Source organism: Dipteris shenzhenensis, chromosome 14 (genome assembly GCF_047967505.1).
Source record: "Dipteris shenzhenensis isolate YYH24624 ecotype China chromosome 14, Dip_SZ_1.0, whole genome shotgun sequence".
Taxonomy (NCBI): domain Eukaryota; kingdom Viridiplantae; phylum Streptophyta; class Polypodiopsida; order Gleicheniales; family Dipteridaceae; genus Dipteris; species Dipteris shenzhenensis.
Genome location: NC_141609.1, coordinates 44,003,417 through 44,021,622, shown reverse-complemented (window position 1 = coordinate 44,021,622; position 18,206 = coordinate 44,003,417). Strand labels below are relative to the sequence as shown.

The 18,206-nt window shown below is 45.4% G+C and overlaps 1 protein-coding gene across 1 annotated transcript in view; it reads right to left on the bottom strand.

Moving 5' to 3' along the window:
• Positions 1–561: 561 nt before the first annotated feature.
• The window catches only part of LOC147894679 (callose synthase 9-like), a 433,662-nt gene continuing 416,017 nt past the window's right edge, over positions 562–18,206 (bottom strand). The window contains exons 45-47 of the mRNA XM_087384939.1: positions 6,444–6,494; positions 6,143–6,325; positions 562–1,136 (exon numbers count right to left, since the gene is read on the bottom strand). Of these exons, the coding sequence (XP_087241065.1) occupies positions 897–1,136; positions 6,143–6,325; positions 6,444–6,494 (474 nt within the window). The 3' untranslated portion in view covers positions 562–896. The remainder of the gene's footprint in view (positions 1,137–6,142; positions 6,326–6,443; positions 6,495–18,206) is intronic.

Genomic DNA, 18,206 nt, shown 5'->3' with positions numbered 1-18,206 from the left:
GTACAAAGGCAATGCATACATTAATGTACATAACATTCGTAAACAAAACACCATGTTAAGTTTACTAAACAAATATTTAAGATATATTAAGCTTCAAAAACAATAACAAAGCGATGGGGAGACTAGTTGTGATAAAATCTAGGACTGATACTGCAGAAAAGGAATATGGTCCTTTCAATTCAGTTGCACTGAGACACATTTTCACTTAATTCACTGCGAAGAACCTAACGAAATTATGAAAAGAAGGTGGTTATTGGGTGGCTTCACAGTTATAAAAAGACCACTGGCATAATGTTGAGCCTGATCACTTTTTATCTCATTCAAAGTCACGTGCAAAGAATTGAATCAAATGACAAGCAAAGCAACAGAAAATCATAAGCCATAAAGTTTAGTCATTTATACTGCCAAAAGAACATGTCCTCTACTTGGCCTCATCAAACTTGAAAAGTTGGTGGCAGCATATCACTGTTAATTTTAGGTTAATTACAAGGCAAGCAAAAGAACACTGCCTGTCCACATCTTTAGGATGGTTCTATCCCAATCTTTGTCAAGGACCAAGAAGAGAAGACACAATCTGAATACATGAAGTAAACTTACACAATCACAATTTAGTTTTTGTATGAAGTGCAGAAAGCATGTTGATAATATGATTACCTAGGCCATATAACTTGAAACTTAACATCAGGAAATGTCCTTCATCTTATTTGTAATTTATAACCTTTTCACTCGCATTTCCAGCTTCTGTTGATGTTGTATATCTAGTATGTCATATACACATAAGGAATGTATCAAAATATATTTTCATCATGGACATTGTCAACCTATGAATGTTCCCTCAATAATATTTTGATGAAATTCATTCCCTCCAATTGCTCAGTTACTTGAAAAGTTTGTTTCTATGCTGGTAAATTGGTCCGACGGTTCCCAGCAAGAATGAGGGAAATTTCTAAACCCCTACTAAAAGCTTGATTGAAAAGAAGCCTCGTTTGGAAAGTAGATACAAAGGGAAACCATGAAAGAATGGCAATAGGGAAAAAAATAACAGTGCCCATTGCCGCATCATAAAACCGTGCAATTGTACGAAAAGAGCTCCATAACTGTAGACTTTTTACAACCCCTTTCCAAGCAATTCCAATCTGCAAAAAATCAATCAGAGTTTTAAGAATAAATATTCGTGTTTAGTTTGAATGCATAAATTATGGCATACATGAATACAAGTGCAGAGCAAAGAGAGAGAGAGAGAGAGAGAGAGAGAGAGAGAGAGAGTTTATTAAAATCTTTGGAAGACCGATGGGTCTATGAGAGTATTAAAAACCTGATACAACAATCATCTGGTAGAGTGGCGCTACTAATCGAGCATCCACTCCCATATAAAGCAAGAAATGCATATCACTACATGACCAGATACAAAGAAAAACAATCATGTATAGCCTCAATATCATTGTGGTCTCTCAACTCCCCTGTCAAGGGTGAGGGAGCGATGTCATGAAATCTGACATAGAATGCTGCTGTCCCCCTGTGGCTGTGGCTTTGTGCTGTCTCCGGGCCCTAATCAATTTAAGCATTCTATGGATGGGTCAGTCGTGTACCCACCCCGAACATGGATGGGTTGTCCCCAAGTGTAATCTAAGCATCTCCCCTCTGCCTGAGCTGTCTTGTCACTGGCTCGGAATCCTGGTCACACCTAGAGCCAGTAGGGGGAGTATCCCTATCATCTAGCAAGAAGAAATCCGTGATCATGCGCTGAGGGGAATCTAGAGATGCACCACTCCTATGTCTTTGTGATTGCATTGATTCAACGATTTAGCTTCTTAGAAGTGGCTATGCGTATATGATTGTTTGATAAATACATTGTTAATACAAACTGATGCTGCATTTCACACTTTAATGGTGAAAATTTTCAACAAAGTGGTTAAAATCTCCCATCCTCTCCCCCCCTCCCCACCAACACACTTTTTTTTTGGGGTGAATTCCAGTTGTATTTATATTACAATTTGAGCCCCCTAAAAGAAGGGAGAAGCAATTACAATATTAAAAAAGGTCATTATAGATACGTAGTACTGTCAACCTAATGGGCTCGCAAGCAATCAAAGAAAGATTTCTTTAATGATGCCCTGAAGAAAAAGAAACTATGAAAGAGAGGGTCTCCAAAAACTCTATGATTGCAGTCCTTCCATATAGTCTAGAGAGACCAATAGCGAGCTCAATAAAAGAAAATCTCATAACCCAGTTTGATATGGTGCCATCCGAAAATCCAAAAAGGCCTACCAAAAGCAGCACTAGGAAAATGAGCCAATAACATGCACTATAAAAAGAATAAGAAATAGCCGGAATGAGGACAACGCCAGAAGATGTGGCTCATAGATTCCAGTGGAGTGGGAAATATGTGACGGTGATAAGAGCCAGCATATTTGCGAGGCAATACCTGTCTAGTAGAAAATACTCCTCCAATTACTTTTCAAAAGAAAACCTGCTGCCGAAGAGGGAGTTTTTAATTCCAAACGAGCCTCAATTTGTTCCTCCACCACCCGGGAGTGCAATGCAAGGAATGGATATGATTCGCACAAGATGAAAACCCATAAGGGGTAAAAGAGCCATGTATAAAGCAGCTACAGTGACGGAAGCTAGTGATAGGGACAACCTCTCTGAGAAACAAGAACTAGAGCCCAATCTTGGAGACGGTCCTAAAGCTCCAGAGGCGGAATTGGCTGAAAATCCTGAAGGAGCTGAGAGAGGAGATGCCAATAGGGATGATAATGAGATCCCAAATAAAAATGACAAGCTGCGATAGGAAAAGGCATCACACATCTTGTGTCATCCAGAAACTCACCAATAGAATGAATCCGTTTAGACCAAATGAAATAAGAGTGCCTGGGCTCATGTGAAGCTAGTGGATTATCAAACACCTTTGACCAATGTATACTTTCAGCTTGGAAGGAGTTTCTACCCAGGGGCCGTGCTACCCATTTGAGATGTGAAAAGATTTGTTTCCATCTGCAAGCATTCGACTCACAAAAGGACATCCTTCATTTGACCATTAGCATGCCCAAATAGGAAGTTCCATTGTTTCAGCCTCCAATGGCCAAAGACATCATAGGTAAGATGGGAAAGCATCTCATCATGGCAACCCATGGCTGATCACTCTGTACAAACTGAGGCATCGTTTTCCCCTTGTGAGCTAGAATATGCAAGTGAATGTTTAAAAGATTGAGACTGCCATGCATCTTCGGGTACAAAGGTGATCCATAGATAAGAGCCTGAGAGATTTGTGGTGATGATGAGTTTTCCAAAAGAGCTCCATAATGGCAGACATGAAGGAGAAAATGTCACGGTGAGTAAACATCATCAAAGGTAGATAAAACTATATATGCGCGACCAAGATGGACTAGACTATGTGAAGCCATACATGCAGAGGCCAAGAGGCTAGTTTCCAGTATTCCAATTTCTTAGTGAGGGCAATTGCTTGACCTCTTCAAGATGCTTTCTTTTTACGTCACATGATTCGGCTATTATGTTTGCACTATGGTATGTTTTGCATTTTTGGACCAAATCCAAAAGATTACATGGTTTGCGAGATGAAGTCCCATTGTACCATATCAAAGGCTTTAGTAATATCCACCTGTAAAAGAATGACATTCTATCTCGTGTATTTGGCATATTCTATGCCGACATATGCATTGGCAATATTGTCTAAAATGTGTCGACGAGGGATAAACCCATATTGAGCAGGATGGAGCCCTAAATGCAAAGAATCCTTGATATGGTTGACTATCATCTTGGCAACCAACTTGTAGATGACATGCATGAGATTACACACACTTTTTTTTTGGGTGAAATCTTTGATTGATTATATTACATGAGTAGCAACCTCAAAACAAGGTGCTACAATTACATTAACTGAAAATTTCAGTATATGCCAAAAAGATCTCATGATCTATGCAGTGGGTCTGCAAGAAATCAAACAAAGATTGTTGCAGAGAACGCCTGAAAAAGCCAAACAGAGAGAAAGTAGGATCACCAAAGACTTTACAATTCCTATATGTCCATAAAATCCATAGTGCCCAGTAGCGAACCCAAACGAAGAAAAGATGAAACTCTAGTCTGGATGAATGAAACCCAAATAGCCAGAAGAACTTCCCAAACAGAATAGCTGGGAATCTTGCTTGCAGGCGCTGTTGAAGGAGATCAAAAAACTCACGAGAGCACAAACACTGCCAAAACAAGTGAGGCATAGTCTCCAAAGAAGCAGAACATCTGTGGCAAAGTGGAGGAGCAATGCGTCGATAAGCCAATAGCTGTCTAGATGGAAACGAAAGAACTCGCCAAAGAAAACCTGTTGCCGAGGCAGTACTTTATAGGCCCAAAGTTGCTTAATCTTTTCCTCCACCACTTGGCTGGGCGATGCATTCACCAGACAGAATCACCTCTCTCTGAAACCCAAGGTTGAGGCAAAAGGAATGCAGGCACAGTAATCTGAGATAGCCTCAAAGGACGAGAAGAGGACCCTAGAGAAGTCAAAGTCCAATCTTCCAGCCGGTCCTGGAGTTTCAAAGGAGGAATCGAAACAAAAGGCGAAAGCATAGAAGTAATTTGTTGCCACAAAGGATGATAATGAGAGCCCAATCCATATATGGTGCGCTGTCAGAGAAAAAGGGAGCATAGTACCAGCATCATCAATAACATCAGCAATCGAGGTGATGCCTTTAAACGAGACAAAGTAGGAATGTCGAGGTTTCTGTAAAGCCAAGGGAGGCTGAAAGACTTTCGACCAGTGAATGCTTTCAGCTCTCAAAGAATTCCCAAGCAAAGACTGCCAACCATTCCATTCCAGATGAGAAAGAACATGCTTCCAGTCAAGAAGCAAGCGGGAGACAAAAGGGCAGCCAAGCAAAGTGCCATCAGTGCAGCCAAAAAGGAAAATCCATTGATCGAGTTGCCAATGACCAAACGTAGAAATACTGATATGAGTGACCAGAGATCTAATCATAAGAGCCCAAGACTGATCACCTTGCAAAAATTGCAGCAACATTTTTTCCCTTTAGGCAAGGATATGCACCTGAATATCCGTGATGTTCAATCCATGCATCTTGGGAGAACAAATGTGATGCATCAAAAGCAGCCTGAGACTTTTCCTGCCATGTTTGGATTGCCAGAAGATTTCCATAAAGACAAACATGAAAGATGTAAGATTTGCCTTAGTGAACATGATCAATGGCAAGAAAAACTAAATATATGCCACAAGGATGGACTGCACTATTCGAAGATAAACTTGCAAAGGCCAGGTTGCCAGTTTCCAATACTCGATCTTTTTCCAAAGCTTAGCCAAAACCCAATCAGTTTATTGTTGGCGAGTGAGTTCCCACCCCAAAGAGTAACCAAGATGATGAACAAACTGAGTGGGTGGAATGATATCCGCCGGCCATAAGAGACTATGCCAATCTTTGGAATGTAAAGGGAGCAGCTTAGACTTCTGAAAATTAACATGAAGACCAGCTGCCAAACCATAAACAGAGAGGGCTTGCATCAAGGCACCAAGATGATGGGGCGTATTCTTTGGGTAAAGAAAGAATCATCAGCATAAGCTTGAGCAACCATGCTGCAATTAGCATCCAATTCCAAGCCATTAAGTGATCCTGTAGCCACAAGATGATCAATATATTGCAGCATAGAATGAGTAGCAATGGCATATAGTAAAGCACTGAGAGGGCATCCCTGGCGGCATGAGATCACACACACACACACAAGGGTTGATTAACATTTGCAAAAGACCAAATAAATAAGAGACCCAAAGGCAAATAAATTGTCTGATCAATAACTTCTTCAGGGGGAAGTAGAGGTGTGTCAACAGGCCTAAAAACTAGTTCAAAAACTGAAGAATGGCACACCGAGTGTGCCTCAATATGCAAAATGCCTAGTTGTGTGCCAGCCATAATGAAATGAATGTTTTGTGGGAACAACTCAGCTCCCATTGAGAGTCACAATGCCTTTGAAGAATGTCAAAAAACTGCTAGTGGTGTGCTCTGCTCTAATTGGTCTGCTTGAGTTGGGCAGAAAGAGAGAGGCTTGACGTGTGGGCAGAAAGATAGATAGATAGTTAGAGAGAGAGAGAGAGAGAGAGAGAGAGAGAGAGAGAGAGACTCACAGATAAAATGCCCCAGCCTGTTGGGATCAGAGCCAATAAACTTGCAAACACATCCCCCACAGTTACTGGTGTGAATATAACAGTAACTACAAGGCCTGCAATAATTAAAATGGAAACCATGCCTTGGACAAGCCGCAGAATCATCTGAAAATTCACTGAACGCTTTGGACTGAATGAAAAGACCTGCACAAGAAGACAACACAGAAATGCAACTGTTTTTTATTTATTAAAAAACAAATAGAGCACATGGAAACAACATGTACACAAAAAGAACTTGCAGCCAGTGGACTTTTCTGCATACCTTAAAAATGAGAACAATTCCTACAAGAACAATCCATGAAACACCATAAACCTGCACAAAACCAGCTAATTCCAGTCAAATTACTTCTTTCACGAACAGATAGATGGTGATAACATCCACAATTTAAAGATCTAAAATAAACTTCTCTGTCTTTCTGCTCACAGAAAGAATTGTCTTCAAATAAAATTTGTGTGTTTGTAATATATAATAAAAATGCATGTCATTTGGTTATATACTAGCTATTAGCATGGCTCACTGGTTGGCTGTCAAGAAAATCATCTCGACTTCAACATTAATTGATAGGAGCGATTTAAATTGGGTGGTGAGATCATCCTATCTCATTAGACCTTGCAAATTTTTTTGTCTTCCCATGATAATAAGGGAGAGTGCCTACAAGCGTCGTCTTCTTCTTAGGTGGTTCATAGGTCGCCTTCTCTTCTTCTCATGGTGGGTCCAGATCTACTACTTGGTTGATCCTTTTCTTAATTTCGCAGATGGTGTCTTTTATCAGTATATGGGAGCCAGGCCCTTTTCTTTATTTCACAGATGGTGGCATAATATGGCATTATAAACCACTAGAGTGGCTATTTTTTCAGCCCTTTGTATGAGGTAATGCCCCATAGAACGGCTAGCCAAGGGGATACATTGTCTTTTTAAAAAAACATGGTAGCCTTCATTGGGGAGATGTATTTTGCTAGGTGTCTTGTCACTAAAGAGTTTATTAATAAAAGTTTTTTTATTTGGGAAAAGAAATTTATATACTATTCTCTCCATAACAACAATTTTTCTCCATCCCAACAATTTGCTCGAGTGTTGGAGAGCATAGGGAGAAAGCTTTGGAAAAATCTTTCTTTTATTTTTGGAAAAATAAATTTATATACTATTATGTCCATCACAGCAATTTGCTCCGGTGTTGGAGAGCATAAAAGGAGAAAGATTCACTTCTAGGGCTCTGCCAACCTTGACCTTGCCTCCAGAGTAGTGATGGTTAATCGGGCCCTATTAGCCATTGCTTGGTTTGTTGGCTCTTGTTGGTGCCATTCTAGGGATTGTATCACTCAGCTGAGGAGACCAATCAGGAACTTTTTATGGAGTGGATTGACAGCATACAGGATGTTACAACCAAGGTGGCGTGGGAGACTTTGATCCTCCCCATTGCGGAAGGGAGTCTTAATATTATAGACCCTAATTTATAGTGCAGGGCCTTGCTCTGTAAGATAGTTGTGAGGGGACGTATGCCTGGTCACAAGCCTTGGAAGGATTTCTTTATTCGCAGTATACAGTCTTACACACCTTTGTCGGGACAAGATTGGGTGGATAGTATCAGATGGATCTTCACTTCAGCCCATCTCAAATCGCCTTTTTTCCCTCTCATGGATGCCATCTTGAAACCATGGGCTAGCTTCAGGAGTACACTTCAGAGAATTCCCCCTTACTCTCATGAAGAGATGCAACCCGTCATGTGGAATGATTATATTTTGTATGAAGATGGCCGACCAATTGGCGCTTCATAGGGAGGATACAACAGATTGATGCAACCTTGCCAATGGATTGGGTGGAGATAGACGACATGCCTATTGGATGTGGTGCATTCTCGATTACTGGCATTCCACGTCAGGTTATTGCACTTCGAGATGCACATGAGGATGCCTTGGTTTTTAATGTGCACTCCATGGGCAAACTATCTAGGTCCACAAATGACATTTTGCTAGAAAGATCTTTTCAGCCAATTAGGATTGTGAGTTTCGTTCAAATTCCCACTGGTATCTAGATCCTGACTCTCTTCTCATTTCCTTGGGATCATCGAGGTTATGGCTTTATGGAGGTACTCCCATAAAGTTCTTGCATTGGGACCCAAGAGAATGGGAATGGATTGATGAATGGCATCAAGAGAAGAGCCTCCCCTTCTTTTGTTACACGGTCAGTAATGCCAGGAGATACCGGCTTAGATGTAGAGGCTGGAGGTCTTCCAAAGCTGCTCACTGGGACAACTTTCATATCTCTGCTAATCTGCAAAAATCCTTTTAGAGGAGACTCTGGAAATAGAAAAATCACTCTTTTCTTTAGGCTTTCTATTCATGGTGGGATTGTAGTGAATTTGTGGAGATCCAGGTTTGGGGCGGACCCTACTTGCCCTCATTGCCATTCTGTTGTGGAGACTATTTAACATTGTTTATGAGATTGCAGACATGCGAGGGTTATCTGGAAGGGAATTGCCGGGATTTTCAGTTCTTTTCCTCTTCCCCTTTCTTCATGACTTGGGGCTCAGTTGCTTGGCTTTATCTTTCGGGACCTCAAGTCTTTCTTGAGAGACATGACTCATCATGGGCCTAGGCGATTAGACGACACTTGATTGAGCCATGTTCTCTGGTTGACATTTCAACCATATCTTTAGGGCTGTGCGTGCTTCCGTGGACACCTCCTGGCGAGCATTTCAGCGTGGTATATTTGGAGAGCTAGATGCACAGAGGCTTTGGATGGGACTAAAGTTCACCCTGCTCGCACTCTAGCTAGTATATGGACAGACACTATACATACACTGATGGCTACCTGGACGAGTATGTAGGGATCCTCTCGAGTAGCCTGACAGGAGGGTTATTTTCCTCAGGGAATGGAGGGGCTTCCCCTTCTTCTCTGAGACTTCCATAGGGTTGAGATGGCATTTCAAAAGCAAACTTGGTTATTTTCTACCTCATTTTGAGGGTTTGTTTTTCATGCACAACATGATGTATCTCCGCAAAGAGATTGCTCTTGCTGGATTCATTCATACTTAATGGATGTCTGTTTTTTGCAACAGCAGCAAAGAAAAAATCTAATCGTTTGATTCCTTGATATCTCCTATATTTGCATTAATTGGAATTTCTACTTTGTCAGCACTCCATGGCTGTAAGATTCTTGATTGTGCAACCTTCCATTCCATGTGAAGGAGTTCCATAGAGGGAGCAAGGACTTATTTTAGCATTTCTTTATTGCACATACTTCACACCGAGGGAGAAACCATATATTGATATTTTAAAGTGATGGATACAATAAATATGAGTTTTATATAGACAAATAACACAAGCTCTTAACTCTCTCTCTCTCTCTCTCTCTCTCTCTCTCTCTCTCTCCTCACAACAAGAATGAAAAAGATTGCAGGAAATATCCACAAGACAATAGTAGCTCAAAAAATACTTTGACATTAAACTAAATATGGCAGCTTTCAATCACAAAATGTGATACCTAGTGTTTTGATAAGCTAAAAGTAACAATAGAGGTTTTGGTTACAAAGAAGTGACAAGAAATGCTCTTGTCAAAAGAAGGTGAATATAAAGGTTTTAGTCACCAAATTTGACAACAGGTCTCTTAGTCCCATAAATGTGACAACAAAGATTTCCAAGAAAAGACTTCTATTAATTATGAAAGAAACTCCAAGAGAAAATCTCAAGGGAGAAGTACATCATGCAAAACATGAGAAACAAACTCCCTGATAGGGCAGAATCAAGCTCCTATAAGAGCTTTAAAAAAATCAAGCTTGAGGCTGAAAGTGCCACCTCAATCTAGCAGAGGACTCTGAGAATAATGGGAAGCCACTAGACTCTCTAAGGAAGACAAGTTTCCTAGTAGAGGCTTCTTGGTAAGACCCTTGCATGCTCCCCCAAATGGCAACCAAGATGTGTACATATCTGTCCAAATATTGGCCAACATGTGTGCAGGGTGGATTTGAGTACCATCTAAGACCTTTGTGCATCTGGATCTCCAAGTATGCCATGCTGATATGCTCGCAAGAATCTTCCATGAAGTAGTCACATATGTTTTTTCGAGGGAGGGGGGGAAGAGATTTCTATTAAGTATGAAAGTGTAGGAACAAGGTCAGTACTTGGTATATATAGTACCCAAGTACTACTGGTCAACCATAGGGTTGACTTTATGCCTACAACACCATATCTTTGTAATCTCTTACAGATTTCCCCTCAAAGATATGGCTGAAAGTACCCTAGAAACATCTCAGATGTACCCTGCAGTACCTAAAGTACCATGGTTGCACAAATTCATCCAGATGGATATGCAACCTATGGGAGTACATGAAAACAATGTAGGAACAAAGTGGAGACAGGTTGTGAATACAAGTGAGCAAGAGTGCACACACAAGAAAGCTCCAATAGAAATGTTCAAATGAAACAATACAAGTACTTGGTATATATAGTACCCAAGTACTACTGGTCAACCATAGGGTTGACTTTATGCCTACAACACCATATCTTTGTAATCTCTTACAAATCCCTCCTCAAAGATATGGCTCAAAGTACCCTGGAACCATCTCAGATGTACCCTGCAGATGGATATGCAACCTATGGGAGTATATGGAAACAATGTCATCGTGAATCACTTCACACCCCCCCTTGACATTGTGAGAATGTCTCTGATCCCCAAGCCATGTCGATGTCGTAAGAAAAGATCTGTTGATAGGGCTTTGGTGAACATATCCGCCACATTGTCCTCAGATGGACAATAGATGAGATCAATGAAGCCATCAGAAATACAATCCCATACATAATGATAATGATTTTCAATGTGTTTCATGCGAGCATGAAAGACAAGATTGTTGGCTATGGCAATGCAACTCTGGCTGTCACAGAAGATAGAGTTTGCTTCGCCATCCTGTGCATGATGTAAGTCATGCAAAAGCTTCCTTAACCACATTAACTTCGTAGTGGCTGAATTTGCAGCTTTTTACTCTGCTTCACTGGAGGAAAGAGAGACTCGCTCTTGCTTCTTACTGAGCCATGAGATATAGGCTGAACCCAATGAGAAGCAATAGCCAGTAGTGGACCGTCTGTCGTCAATGTCCCCTGACCAATCTGAGTCAGCTAAACCACTCAGCTTTAGATCACAATCTGAAGCATAATGCAAGCCAAGAGAGAGAGTGCAAGGCTGCTGCTCCTCCCCGTTCCCCTGCTGCTCCACCTCCCTCAGCCCGTCTCTCTCCCCCCTCAGCCTGTCCCTAGCCCTTCCCTGCTGCTCCCCCCCCTCCCCCCCTGCTACTCCGCCCCCTCCCCCTGCCTATCCCTCGCTCCCTCCCTCTGCTGTCCCGCCCCCTCTCCCTGCTGTCCCGCCCCCTCTCCCTGCCTCCGTCCCCTCCCCCCTGCTGCTCCGCCCCCTCTCCCTGCCTCCGCCCCCTCCCCCCTGCTGCTCCCCCCTGTCCCCTGCTGTCCCGCCCCCTCTCCCTGCCTCCGCCCCCTCCCCCCTGCTGCTCCGCCCCCTCTCCCTGCCTCCGCCCCCTCCCCCCTGCTGCTCCCCCTCTCCCCCCTGCCTCCGCCCCTTCCCCCCTGCTGCTCCGCTCCCTCTCCCTGCCTCCGCCCCCTCCCCCTTGCTATCCTGCCCCCTCCCCTGCTGTCCCGCCCCCTCCCTGCTTGCTCTCCCGCCCCCTCTCTTCCTCTCACTCCTCCCTTTCTTCTCCTCTCCTTTCCCCTCTCAGCCCCTCCCTCCCTCTCAGCTTGCCCCTCTCCCCTCTCAGCCCCAGCCCCTCTCCTCCTTCCTTCCCCTTCCCCCCTGCTTCCTCTTAGCCTCCTTTCCCCTCCCTTGCCCCTCGCAGCTTTTTTGGAACGGAAGGAGCTTTTTTTTTCTGTTCGAGTCGGCCTCCTCACCTTGATTGGCGATGGATTCTCCGTCAGCCAATCCTACTCCATCTCCACCGGCCGCGAAAACTATCACTTTCTCTAAAGACGAGTTGCAGCAGCTCAAGAAGGATGTAGAGATTGAGTGCTCTACCACTTTGCTAGCACGCATCTTCGGGTCTCACCCTTCCAGATCCCAAGCCAGAGACTGGATGCTTGCGGCTCTCCCCCCAGACCTCGCTCCTCGATTGGTAGATGTTCGCCTTCTGGGACGAGGTTTTTTCCAGGTTGTTTTTGACACTCCAGAGGCTGCGAGCACTGTGCTCAAGGCCGAGTTTTTACACCTGGGACACAAGAAGATCTTCTTTGAAGCCTTTCACCTTGGTTTCGACCCAGTAGAGGCAGATAAGAAGTTCTTCTCGCTCTTCATCAGGTTCCCCGGGCTTCCCCAGGTTTACCATCGACTTCTTTCTGTTATTGGGGAGCATTTTGGCGCAGTTGCTGAGATCCCACCCCTCCCTGGGTTGCCATTGACTGCAGCAGAGGCAACCAAGGCTGATGGGGTTCCTAGAGTTAGGGTCCTTTGCAAGGATCCTAACCTCGAGATGGACCACGTCATGATACAGCGCCCGGATGGTTCCTTTTTTCGCCAGAGAGTGGAGATTTCAGGCAAGCAGGACCAGTGCAGGATTTGCAGGACCTCGGGACACTTTGCCAGGGATTGTCCCAGGAAGAAGAAAAGGCCTAAGAAGCCCTCTGGTACAGCTACCGCCTCAGGGCATCGACAGGGGGGACAGGGGGGGGATTAGACCCGGCACTTGCCCCTCGACCTCGACAGAGGGGTGATACAGGTCCAGCTCCTGCTCCTCGTTCTTCACGTGGCGGTCCTGCTCAGTCAGGTGGTGGTACAGGTCCAGTACCTATTCCTCGGCCCCGGCAGGGGGGTGGTACAGGTCCTTCACCTGCTCCTCGACCCCCACCTCCCTCAGGCACACGCGACGCTTTACAGTGGGTTCCAGTACGTGTGCAGGTCCCTCCTTCAGTTCACGAGGGTACCTTAGTAGACTCTGCTTCACCTCGAGCTGTCCTTCCTGTCCCACCTTGCACAGTCCGAGACGCTGAAGCTTCGACCTCCTCCCCAGTTGCAGCTTCTTCCTTAGATCCAGCACTGCCAGCAGATGTTCCTCTTGAGGACGGAGAGATTTCCGCGACTGGGCAGACACCGGTTAGAGAGCCTTCCTCACTCCCTCCCTTGGACATGGGGAAGGGGATAGCTTACACTGTTGATCCTCTTCCCTCACAAGGGATCCTTCGTACTCCGGTGTCTGGATTGCTCCACAGGAACTCGTTTTCAGCCTTGGCAGAGAGTTCAGATTTCCCAGAGGAGGAGTTTGTGCCCGCTACTTTTGGGGAGCCAGTGGTTGGATTTCCTGTTGACAGGGCTTCTTCTTCAGGTGCCAGGATTCTTTCCCCTATTGACTTTCCTCCACTGGGTTCCTTCCCTCCTTCCTCGAGCAGGAGGTCTTCCCCTGTTGAGGGGTTTGTTTCCGCCACTAGGTCGGGTAAGGTGTTCCACTCTACATCCTCCCGTCGATGAGGATTATCAGTTGGAACATACAGGGCCTAGGTGGCGTCCCACATCGCCGCCGTAGACAGCTGATCCGGGATCAGCTTCATCCAGGTGTTACTGGGGGTCCCATTGATATATTATTTATTCAAGAGCACAAGCTGGATTATAGAGATTGTGCCAAGTCAGGCAAGTTGCTTTCAGGACATACTTTTTGGTCGCCTGCTTTGGGCACTAGGGGTGGCACTTCTATTTCAGTTTCGCATTCGGTTCTCCCCTTAGTTGTTGGGCACGGAGTCATTATCCCCTCTAGAGCTCAGTGGATTATTCTTTTGATTGGAGGGCGTAAGGTTGGCTTCCTCAACCTATATGCCTCCAACATTAGAGGGGAACGTGTCCTTATGTGGAAGACTTTGCTCTCCTGGGCCCCCATTGTGGATTCTTGGGTGATTGGAGGTGACTTTAACATGGTCGAGTTACCTTCAGACAAAAAAGGGGGTAGAGAAGGCGGACTTCACTCTTTGGAGAGAGCAACTTGGGATGCCTTCCTTTTCCATTTCTGTGGCAGAGATACTTGGTGTGATGATGCCTTTCTTATTCAGCCACAGTCCCTCCTGTTCTCTTGGTCGAACAGGAGGCAGCAGATGCCTATTCATGCACGCATTGACAGATTTTATGTAGATGACTGGGCACTAGACAAAGGTGGATCGGTATGCATTGCTGCGGGGGTTTCCACCTCAGACCATTTCCCTGTTGTTCTGGCTATCTCAGAGCCTCACTTGAGAGGCCAATCTGCCAGCATCAGGATTCCAGATGCCTTTTACACAGAGGAGGACCTTACAGAGGCAGCCCTACGGATATGGTTTGCTCATGTCCAGGGAGGGCAGCCACATCCTTCACATTTAGCCGCTGCCCTCTCTGGTATTAGCGACTTTTACTGCTCAGTTGCTTCTACCAGAAGACGAGATATTCTCAGACGTGAGATTGGTGTTCGCCAGCAGTTAGCAGCTTTGCAGAGGGAAGAGCAGAAACGGCCTTCAGATGCTTGGATTCAGGAGCGCCTTGCTGCAGCGAGGGCTCATCTGCAGTTATTGCTTGATCAGAGAGCAGAGTATGCCTTTCATGCACGGGAGTCCTTCTGGATTCAGATGGGTGGTAGAGTCAATAAACACTTTTTCTCTACTCTTGGCCCTAGACATAGTAGAGAGAGTGTATCTCAGCTTATTGACTCACATGGGGTTTTACAGACAGAGCCAGATGACGTCTTACGCATAGCTTCAGATTTCTATGCCACCCTCCTTACTGCTGATCCTGAGACACACGATATAGAGGATGCTAGACAGGCTATTTGGCAGAGTATCCCAGTGTTGGTGAATCCGGATATGCAGGTTCTACTTGACGCACCTTTCACCAACACAGAGTTCAGGACTGCACTTTCAGCCCTTCACAAGGGCAAGTGCCCAGGTTTAGATGGCCTCACCCCGTCCTTTTTCATTGCATTTTGGGATATGATTGGAGACTATATTACTTCAGCCATGCAGGCCATTTGGGACTCTGGCGAGATGCCTGAATCGCTTACAGAGGGCCTCATCCACCTTATCCCAAAAGGAGGTAGCATAAATTTATTGTCCCAGTGGAGGCCTATCACACTTCTGGGGACTTGTTACAAGATTCTGACCAAGGCTATCAGCCTCCGATTGCAGCCACTTCTCCCTGATCTTATCCACGACACTCAGACGGGATTTGTGCATGGCAGAAGTATTTTTGATAACATTTTTTCTTTCTGGAAAGCTTCAGAGTGGGCCATGCAGAGTGGCCAGAATCTTGCCATTCTACTGTTGGATTTTGAAAAAGCTTATGACAGAGTAGATTGGAGTTTTTTGGAGGGCACCCTTCTACGCTTTGGATTCACTGATGTTTGGATCAGAGGTGTTTCCTCTTTGTACAGATCAGCCCATAGCCAGGTACTTATTGGTGGGGTAAGGGGTGAGAGATTTCAGATTTCGAGATCAGTCCGTCAGGGATGCCCCCTTGCTCCTTTCCTTTTTTTATTCGTGGCCGAAGCTATGAGCATCTATGTTAGATCTCAAGCTGACATCTTTGGGCTGAGACTTCCTATCATAAGAGAAGAGGAGCTGCTTGACAGTGAGTTGGCTGATGACACAGCAATTTATTTGGATGCCTCTCCACAGACATTGACTTCTTTCAGGACAGCATTGGATTTATTTTGCTTGGCGGCAGGGGCGCAGATAAATTGGCATAAATCCAATGGCTTTTGGATCAGTGATGAGGACACTCCAGTTTGGGGACTTGACATAGGGTTCACTTGGGTTCAGAGGGGTGTGCCTATCAGGTATTTGGGCTGCCAGGTCGACTTGGGTATTTCTACCACGCAGCAGTTTGCTCCCGTGTTGGAGAGCATCAGAAGGAAGCTTCTCTTTTGGAGCTCAGCCAAGCTGGATCTTGCCTCTAGAGTTGTGGTGGTCCACCAGGTCCTCTTGGCCACGGCCTGGTTTATTTGTTCATGTTGGTGCCGTTCCAGGGACTGCATCATTCAGCTCAGAAGACCGATCAGGAACTTTCTCTGGAGTGGGCTTGATGGCACAGCAGATGCCTTAGCCAGAGTGGCTTGGGAGACCCTCATCCTCCCTACACAGGATGGGGGTCTCAATATTATTGATCCAGATTTACAGTGCAGAGCCTTACTTTGCAAGATAGTGGTGCGAGGACTTATGCCAGGACAGGAACCGTGGAAGGACTTCCTTATCAGCAGCATACAGAGGTGCACACCTTCCTCAGGAGGAGACTGGATGAGCAGTGTTAGATGGATCTTCACCTCAGCACACCTCAGATCACCTTCATCCCCTCTCATGGTTGCCATTCTAAAAGCTTGGGCTAGTTTCAGAAGCTCTCTTCGGAGGATTCCTCCTTCCTCCCGGGAAGAGATTGATAGGCAGCCCATCATGTGGAACGACAGTTTTTTAGATGATCGTGGCAGACCACTGGGTGCCTCACCCTACATGCAGTGGGCCAGGTGGGAGAGGGGACCTGCTTCTTCTTTAGGATCTTGGAAAGCCTTCCGTAGGCTTCCAGAGGAAACCAAGTCAAGGTTGACAGGACATCTCAGAGGGAGTGCAAGGAGGATCTTGCAGATTGAGACAGCCCTTCCAGAGGCTTGGATAGACACAGATGATATGCCTCTCACTACCTCCACTTGGGCAGGTACTTTCTCGAGAGGCGGGGTTCCACTTCAGGTCTTAGCCTTCCGAGATGCACAGGAGGATGCTTTAGTTTTCAGTGTCCAGGATGGTGGCAGATTGCTCAGATCTACAGATAATATATTGCTTGAGTCTGCTTTTCAGCCTATTAGGGTCGTAGGCCTTTTGATGCAGGGATCAGATTCAGAGTGGTTCTTAGACCCTGACCCCCAGTTACTCTCCACCGGGTCTTGGAGACTTTGGCTCTATGGAGGAGTTCCCATCAGGTATTTACAGTGGGACCCCGGAGAGTGGGAGTGGATTGACGCGGGGCATCGAGAGAAGACCATCCCCTTCTTTCGTTACACGGTCAGTAATGCCAGGAGATTTCAGCTCAGTAGTAGAGACTGGAGACCCTCCAGAGTTCCTCATTGGGAGACTTTTGGTATTACTGCGGATCAGCAGAGGTACTTCTGGAGGAGGCTCTAGAAATCCCACAGGAATAGAAAGATCACTATCTTCTTTTGGCTTTCTATTCATGGAGGGATTGCAGTGAACCTTTGGAGGTCCAGATTCGGAGCCGACCCTACTTGCCCTCGTTGCCTTTCTGCTTCGGAGTCTATTCAGCATTGCTTATGGGATTGCAGACAGGCGAGATTGATTTGGATGGGGATAGCCAGGATCTTCAGTCACTTTGCCCATTCCCCACTCTTTATGACTTGGGGCTCGGTGGCTTGGCTTTCTCTTACAGGACCTCAGGTTTTCTATGAGGGACTTGACTCCTCCCGGGCCATTTCGGTTCGACGTCATCGGGTTGAGCTCTGCTCGTTGGATGTGGTTCCACACCGTCCTTTTACAGCTGTACATGCCTCTGTGGATACTTCGTGGGAGATTATAGCGAGCATAGCAGCCTGGCATATCTGGAGATCCAGATGCACAGAGGCTATGGAGGGTACTCAAGTTCATCCCTCGCACACATTGGCTAGTATCTGGACAGACATCGTACACACTTTGATGGCCGTATGGACGGGTATGCAGGGGGACTCCCGTGCAGCCTCAGCTAGGAGGGTTTCTTTCTTCAGGGAATGGAAGGATTCTCCTTTCTTCTCTGAATCTACTACAGGGTTGAGATGGCACTTTCAGCCTCAGCCTTGGTTTCTTTCCACCTCACTCTGAGGGGGTTTTTTATTATCCTCATGATTTCATGATGTATTCCGCTTTGAGCTTGCTCTCGCGGGTATTTGTTCTTACTTAATAGAAGTCTTTTTCATGGAAAAAAAAGAGAGAGAGTGCCATGGACATATCTGAGAACCCTCTTTGCTGCATTCCAATGTGTGATCGTGGGACAATACATGAACTGGCTCAAAAGCCCTATGGCGTAGGCAATATCAGGCCGTCTGGA